Source organism: Nicotiana sylvestris, chromosome 3 (assembly GCF_000393655.2).
Source record: "Nicotiana sylvestris chromosome 3, ASM39365v2, whole genome shotgun sequence".
Classification (NCBI taxonomy): Eukaryota; Viridiplantae; Streptophyta; class Magnoliopsida; order Solanales; family Solanaceae; genus Nicotiana; species Nicotiana sylvestris.
Genome location: NC_091059.1, coordinates 203,672,337 through 203,680,794, shown reverse-complemented (window position 1 = coordinate 203,680,794; position 8,458 = coordinate 203,672,337). Strand labels below are relative to the sequence as shown.

Sequence of the window (8,458 nt, the reverse complement as noted above, 5' to 3'; positions counted from 1 at the left end):
ACTATTATCTTTAACCCCACGGTGAGCGCCAAACTGTTTACCCCTAAAATTCGAGTAACAATTAAATTTGTATTGAGGTCTTAAAAACACGTGATTTAGTCCAATACTAACTGATAACCAAGAAATCAGACGTATAAATTAAAGAAGTAAGTTGAATTAAACCAGTAAACAAGCCAGTCTTGACATCGAGCTAAGGTGGCCTCGAGGCAGGTTAATAAGAACAATAAAGCTAAAACATAGTTATGATGAGCAGTAGGCAAGAAAGTGAAAATGTATATTCTCTTCTCAATGATTGATGATCTTACAAATGAATGGGCTCCCCTTTATATAATAGGGGAGTCCTTTATAAGGTATATTTTTATTTTTAGTAGAGAATCTTATTGGGATAACTGTCTAACCGCTTAGTACAAATTCGTACAAACTCGCACAAATCTATTCCGGAATTTATGCTGTGATCTTAGGGACGTTGCGGGAATCTTGCTCCTTCTGTTACAAACTCATAGCGACATCATCTCGGGGTTGGTCATGCTCGGCCTCGGTGCTCATCGCGCACTTCGATCTTCGAGCCTTGTACTCCGTCATCGGGCTTGAGCTCGGTCCATCGGACTTGAGCTCGGTCCATTCTGAACTCGGGCTCGAAGCGACTCTTCGAGCCTATGAAATCGGGCATACCTGATTTTGACCGTATAGACACGGGGCAAAAGAAGTATGTCTACCGTCTATTATCGTTGGATGAATAGTACACTTTCCCCCATTGAAGCTAGACGTATAGTAGTACGAGATTGTATACCAATAATAAATATGAATAAATAAATCTTCCTAAAGGAGCAGAAAATGGGAGGGATCCGTGACGTGTAAAAAGAGCGCGCGTGGGTAAGGTTTACAAGTTGCGCATTGTTGAAGTATCAAAATGAAAGTGCCATTTTCCATGATATCACATCCCTGACGTCAACAATTTGGTGAATGACGGACTGAATTGCATTATAATCTAATGATCAACAATCAGCCATAGCCTAGTCAACAGCGAATAGACTACGTAGATTTAGAGAGAGGAGATAAACAAGAGAAGCATTAGATAGCTAATTATGGACGGAGAGAAGAAGAGGAAGAGAACAGAGAACGGCGAGGCTAACGGCGGCGATCGGAACAGGCATGAGAGAAAAAGTGCTGCGAATGAGCATACCGCGGTGTCGCCGCCGCCTTCGGAGGCGGAGGTCGACGAGTTCTTCGCGATTTTGCGGAGGATGCATGTGGCAGTGAGATATCTGCAGGAAAGCGGCCAAAAGAGAGTCGTGCCAAAAGGCGACTTGGATCTCAACACTCTACCAGGAAACGGAGACTAACGCCGTTTAATCTTAAGTGAGAGAAGTGCGCACTCGGTGCATTTTAGCCGGTGAAGATCCTGGAGGTTAAGCTTTTGTTCTTCTTATCGCTTATAACAAGTTTAAAATCTCTTTTTTTTTTAGAGAATTCTACCAATTTGTTTGGTTTGAAGTAACAAAAATCTCCATATGCTTCAATATTGCATCAGTTTTTTTCTTTAATTTCTTATGTAATAAAACAAAGACTTTTATGGAATCAGATTATCTAATTTTATGCCACTCGATCTCTTAAAATAGTATTTTAACTTAAATAATGATGATCACGACATAAAAATCAATGAGAAAGCAACGTTTATCAACTCTCTTTAACTTTCTCTTCCTTTCAATAAATGTTTTTTTAATTTCTTTTAGTTTATTGTACACAGTATACTTACGATATTTACTTTTTAACTTTTTACTATTGGACAAGGATTTGAAGAAGTTGATTAAAACGAGGTAGCATTAGATTTAACAATCTTATGTATTATATAAAATACTGTAATGATCAACACGAGAATATTATAAAAGTACTAAGGGTAAATTTAGACCGGTCAATATGGGTTTGGCTCGTTGGCCCGGCTCAGCTCAGCCCGTGATTTAGCAGGGCCAGACTAGAATTTTTGGAGCTCATTTAAAAATGAGGCTTTTAAGTCCGGCCCGTGAGGCTGACTGAGGCTGGGCTTGGCCGGTCCGTGGGCCTAATAAAAATACGTATTTAAAATATATAAAATATAGAAATCATATGACACAAAAAATAACAAGAAGAGTATCCTAAGCTTAAAGTTTATTAAGCTCATCATATTAAAAGATCAAAGTCTTAAAACGTTAAAAATTAATTATTCTTAATATTTAACTAGAATATTGCATACGAATTGTAGATGTAGAAAAAAGTGAAGATATTAAGACAGCATTCTCATAAGCAGATTCAAATGTGTTTTATGAATATGATGTGTTAGATATCTCATAAGCGTCATGAACTTTCTTTTGAATAGTTTGTTTTGAGTTTTGACTTTTAGTGAATGAAATATAGTCTTGTCATTTACTTTTTTTAGTGTTTATTGTGATATATTAGAACCGTATAATAAGTTAGTATTAAGTTTTGTGAATTTTTTCCAATAAGATTTTTTTAACTTTTAAATATTTATGTTTTTTTAGTTTAGAAATTAAAGAAATAATATAAAATTATATTTTAAAAAATGATGGGCCGGCCCGTGGGGGCCCGTAGACCACATAGTGCTGGGGTGAGTTGATCATTATAAGACCCATCAAAATAGTGGGCTAGCCCAGCCCAACCCGTAAATTGCTACCCGACCCCACCCATATTGATAGCTCTAGGTAAATTATAATTGAATCAAAACAATTAGTCGTAAGCAGCAAATGTCCCTGTATTTGCGTATATTTAATCGTGTATCCCTTTTATTTTCTTGTCTATTAAAGTCAAACATCTCTATAACAAACTCGTTTGTTCCGAAGTATTGTTATATAGAATATATATTATAACATAATATGAAAATTAATTCGAAAAAAACTTATCTTTTATAGTGAAGTGTTGTTATATATTGATATTATTATAGAAAGGTCTGACTGTATTCGTATGTATGCAGATTAAGGTTGCACTATATTTATGGGGTTTTGACACAGTTACCCACAAAAACAAAACTATTTACCCTTGTCTACCAATTTATCTTTCTACTCATAAACTAATTATTTTTCCTACCCATAGTAGTTTTTGTGGAGAATTTTTTCTTTATTCTCCGATTTTTTTTTACTGTCCGATTAAAGGTCCCTTTTTTCTCTCTTTTCTCTCTTTCTCTATGTTAATTAATTTGTGGTTATCTAGTTAGCATCACTTTAAGCATATTATTAGAATACTTGAAGTTGCAACCGATTATTTTCTAGTTTGGGTCCGTGTTAGTGTTTTTCGGAGTTTGTCGTAGGTATAGTGGCTGTGGTGTGGGATGGTAGAGTAAGGTTATATCCTTGAGGGGTACCGGGGGTGAGTAGGGGGTGGGGAGAGGGTCAGGGGTTGGGACGAGGGGAAAAGACGGTAAGGGGAAAGAGGGAGCTTGTAGATTGAGGATCGGGTCGTGGAACATAGGCACGCTGACGGGTAAGTCTATTGAGTTGACAAAGATTCTCCAGAAGAGAAAGGTTAATAGAGCTTGTGTTCAGGAGACTAGGTGGGCAGGGACGAAGGCGAGAATGCGGATGGGTATAAGTTGTGGTACTCTAGAGTCGTGAGGGGTAAGAATAGAGTGTGTATCTTGGTGGATAGAGATCTTAGAGAGTCTGTGGTTGAGGTTAGGCGAGGGAATGATAGGCTGATGTTTATTAAGTTGGTGATCGGTGAGTACACCCTCAATGTCGTTAGCGCTTACGCGCAGCTAGGGGGCTTGGATGAGGAGGTTAAGAGGCGCTTTTGGGAGGGCTTGGACGAGATTGTGCGTAGTATTCCACCTACTGAAAGGTTATTTATTGGAGGGGATTTTAATGGCCATATTGGGGCGGCTGCTGGTAGTTATGGCGAGGTGCATGGTGACTTTGGCTTTAGGGATAGGAACGGAGGAGGTACTTCGCTGTTAGACTTCGCTAAGGCTTTCGAGCTGGTGATTGTGAACTCGACTTTTTCGAAGAGGGAGGAGCATCTGGTCACTTTCCGGAGTTCGGCAGCGAAGACTCAAATCGATTACCTTCTCCTCAGAAGGTGTGATAGAGGGTTGTGCAACTGCAAGGTTATCCCCGGAGAGACCCTCGCGACTCAGCATAGGCTCTTAGTGATGGACATCAGCATTATGATGAAGAGGAAGAAGAGGTATGCTCGTGGCCGACCGAGGATTAGATGGGGAGCTTTAACCAAGGATAAAGCCCGGGAGTTGGAGGGAAGGTTATTTGCTATGGGAGCTTGGAGGAGTAGTGGAGACGCGAGCACTATGTGGTCGACGACGATGAACTATGTGAGGGAGGCAGTGAGAGAGGTGCTAGGTGTATCGAAGGGTTTTTCTGGCAGGCACCAAGGAGACTGGTGGTGGAATGACACAGTCTAAGGTAAAGTGAAGGCGAAGAAGGTAGCGTACGCGAAGTTAGTAGGGAGCACAAGCGAGGAGGAGTGGAGTGCGGATAGAGAGATGTACAAAGTGGCTAAGAAGAAGGCAAAGCTGGCGGTCACGGAGGCTAAGAATGCATCGTTTAGCCGTCTATACGAGGAATTAGGGGAGAAAGGCGGGGGAAGGAAGTTGTTTCGGCTGGCTAAAGCGAGGGAGAGGAAGGCCCGGGATCTGGACCAAGTAAGGTGCATCAAAGACGAGGATGGTAGAGTATTGATGGGAGAGTCCCAGATTAAGCAGAGATGGCAGACGTACTTTTACGGTCTTCTAAATAAGGAGGGGGACCGGGATATAGTGCTAGGGAACTTGGGGAATTCGAAGAGTCCCCGAGATTTTAGGTATTGCAGGCGCATTAAGGTGGAGAAGGTCGTAGGGGCGTTGCGTAAGATGAGTAGGGGTAGAGCGACCGAGCCAAATGAAATTTCGGTTGAGTTTTGGAAGTGTGTGGGTAGAGTAGGATTGGAATAGCTGACTGGGTTGTTCAATGTAATTTTTAGGACGAAGAGGATGCCGGAGGAATGAAGGTCGAGTATAGTGGTACCGTTGTACAAGAACAAAGGTGATATCCAGTATTGTAACAATTATAGGGGTATCAAGTTACTTAGTCATACCATGAAAGTTTGGGAGAGGGCGGTGGAGGTGAGGGTGAGGAAAACGATGTCTATATTCGACAATCAGTTTGGGTTCATGCCGGGCCGCTCCACTACGGAAGCTATCCACCTTATTAAATGGTTGGTGGAACAGTACATGGATAAGAAGAAGGATCTGCACATAGTGTTTATTGACTTGGAGAAAACGTATGATAAGGTTCCTAGGGAGGTGCTCTAGAGATATCTTGAGGCGAAGGGCATGTCGGTATCCTACATACGAGCGATCGAGGACATGTATGATGGAGCTAAGACTAACGTTAGGACGGTGGGAGACGACTCAGAGCATTTCCCGGTTGTTATGGGATTAAACCAAGGCTCAGCGCTTAGCCCGTTCTTATTTGCCTTGGTGATGGATGCTTTGACACACCATATTCATGGGGAGGTGCCATGGTGTATGTCATTTGCTAACGACATAGTTCTAATTGACGAGGCGAGGGCTGGTGTTAACGAGAGATTGGAGGTATGGAGATAGACTCTCGAGTCTAAGGGTTTCAAATTGAACAGGTATAAGACAGAGTACCTGGAATGCAAGTTTAGCGCTGAGTCAAGGGATGTATGCGGGGACGTGAGGCTTGGGCCACAGGTCATCCCCAAGAGAAATAGCTTCAAGTACCTTGGGTCGATGATTCAGGGGGACAGAGAGATAGACGAGGACGCCACTCACCGCATAGGGGCGGGCTGGATGAAATGGAGGATTGCATATGGAGTCTTGTGTGACAATAAAGTGCCACCGATACTCAAAGGTAAGTATTATAGAGCTGTAGTTAGACCGACCATGTTGTATGGGGCAGAGTGTTGGCCGGTTAAGAACTCCCATATCCAGAGGATAAAAGTAGCAGAGATGCGGATGCTGAGGTGGATGTGCGGGCACACTAGGATAGACAAGATTAGGAATGAAGATATTCGGAAGAAGGTGGGCGTCGCCCCTGTGGATGGCAAGATGCGGGAAGCGAGGCTTAGATGGTTCGGGCACGTGTAGAGGAGAAGAATCGATGCACTGGTGAGAAGGTGTGATCGGTTGGCCGTGGTGGGTACGAGAAGAGGTAGCGGGAGAACTAAGAAGTATTGGGGAAAGGTGATCAGGCAGGACATGACACGACTGCACATTTCCGGAGACATGGCCCTTGATAGGAAGGCCTGGAGGTCAAACATTAGGGTTGTAGGATAGGGGTAGTAAAATTTTCCTTACTTCATTCCGGGGGTGAGGCGGGGTTGGATTAGGGTTGGTCTTAGATGGCTTGCAATTTATGTTGGACCCACACTATTCTTGTTGTTTGTCTTAGCCCCGGGCCTTAGATAATGGTTACTGTTATTGTATGTCATTCATCTTTCGGTTTTTATGTGTATGTTACTATTACGGTTTCTATTGGAGTTACTAATGAATTCTCTCCTCTTTTTTTTTTTACTTTATTTTCGTCTTTTTGAGCCGAGGGTCTATCGCAAACAGCCTCTCGGCCCCTATCGAGGCAGGGGTAAGGTCTGCGTACACATTACACTCCCCAGACCCCACTATGTGGGATTTTACTGGGTAGTTGTTGTTGTTGTTGTTCTCCTTTTCTTTTTTCTCGTTTTCTACTTATTTTTTCTTTTCTAATTTCATTTAACTTTTTTTTTTTATATTCTTTTTCTCTTCATAATCTAATTTCATTTACTGTTTTCACTATTTTTTATTATTCTTTTTTTTATATTATTACTAAAGAAAAATCAAATTGTGTACCAATTAAATGTAGCTAATACAATCAAAAGATATTAACTAACATATGATACTACTATAGTATATAGCTATACCAACAGGGTATACAATTGTATGTAAAGAGTTAAAAAAATTTTTAATTCAATTATTAAACTGAAATAATATTAGTTGTCAATAAAAATTTCAAAAAATTCTAAAAGGATCTAATTGTAAGAGTATACCGTTATATTATATAGCATACTAATATATATATTTTGCATTTTCAATTTGTCCCTCACGTTGGGTAAAAGCTTAAAGCAATTTAAAAGGAAAAGGCAAGTGAATTTATGGGTAATAAGTATACTATTGTAGTATATTGTATACTATTACAGCATACTGTTACAGTATATTGCATATTATTATAGTATACTATAACAATATATTGTATACTATGATAGTACACTAGTTGTAATATAACTATATACTCATATAGTATATTGCATACTGTAGCGGTATACTGTTAGGTAACTGTGTTCTTCTTCGATTATTACAATATACCGTTACAGTATTGTAAACTATAATAGTATACTGTTGCAGTATAGCTATATACTCCTACAACATATTGTATATCGTAGCAGTATACTATTGGGTAGCTGTGTTCTTCGATTTTCAGATGAAAATTTCGATCTCAATTACCTCAAATCTGCTCCAAATGCTATCAAATTTTAGTATGAATTTCCAGAAGGTATTATAAGTAATATTTAACAGCACCCACTTTGAATCAAACAATAAATCTTCAAAATAAAAATTTTAAGCCAAGGCAAGAACAAGAGCTGGGGAAAGAACAATCAAGAAAAAGTGGAGCAGAATTGAAACTAGCCATTTTCGTTAGTAGAGTAGAATTGATCCACATAATCTTCGTTAGTTTGAGCGTTGGTAATAAGAAGGTCAAAATCTTTACCCCTACCAAAACACTTGAATTCAAATATTTTTAATTTCAAATTGCCAACAAAAATAAATTGATCAAATTTGGAATTGAATCATAATCTTTAGCACTTTTATACTTGAAATATACAGCCATGATTGAATTCTTTTTCATAGAAAAAAGAAATCAAGAACAATAATAACAGAGAGGTCCTGTTGTCAAGAATACGATAGGCCTAGTTCAAAATATTGAAATACAAACAGAATTGATACAGAGTTGTACCAAAATAACACCAAACAGATTCATAGAATCGTATAAGCTAATTCTCTTGACGAACTTACGATTCTTCAACAAGTTTCAGTCAGCACTAGGATTTCAATCTGGACCCAGCACGAACTATAACCAATTCAAATTTATAGACAGAAAACGCCGAAAGTTTAGATGGATGGAATTGAATCAAAACACTGATTCTTCAAAAGTACGCACAACAGGGAACACGAGTGAAATCACATGTGGATCAATATGTGCCCTCGTCCAAATTCTCAGTGTTGAAAGAAGAGCTATTTTAATAGAATAAATGAATAATCGGCTAAATAGTTTGGGTCGTATGAGTATGAATAGTAAATAATTTGGGTCTGAGTATTAAAGGGTAAATAGTTTGAAATTAATGAGTATAAAGTGAGATTTTCTCTATATTTATAGGATCTAACGGCAATATTCAAAAGAGAAAGAAAAAAGAAAGGTTA

The 8,458-nt window shown here is 39.4% G+C and overlaps 1 protein-coding gene across 1 annotated transcript; it reads left to right on the top strand.

Annotated features, from left to right (window-relative positions):
• The first annotated feature begins 3,685 nt into the window (after window positions 1-3,685).
• On the top strand, window positions 3,686-4,405 carry LOC138888589 (uncharacterized). Its single transcript, XM_070170478.1, has one exon. The coding sequence runs from the start codon at window positions 3,686-3,688 to the stop codon at window positions 4,403-4,405; it is 720 nt and encodes a 239-aa protein (XP_070026579.1).
• Window positions 4,406-8,458: the final 4,053 nt, after the last annotated feature.

What these genes read in the sequence shown, in the direction of transcription:
- LOC138888589 (XM_070170478.1), top strand. Translation starts at nt 3,686, where the DNA reads ATGTTTATTAAGTTGGTGATCGGTGAGTACACCCTCAATGTCGTTAGC.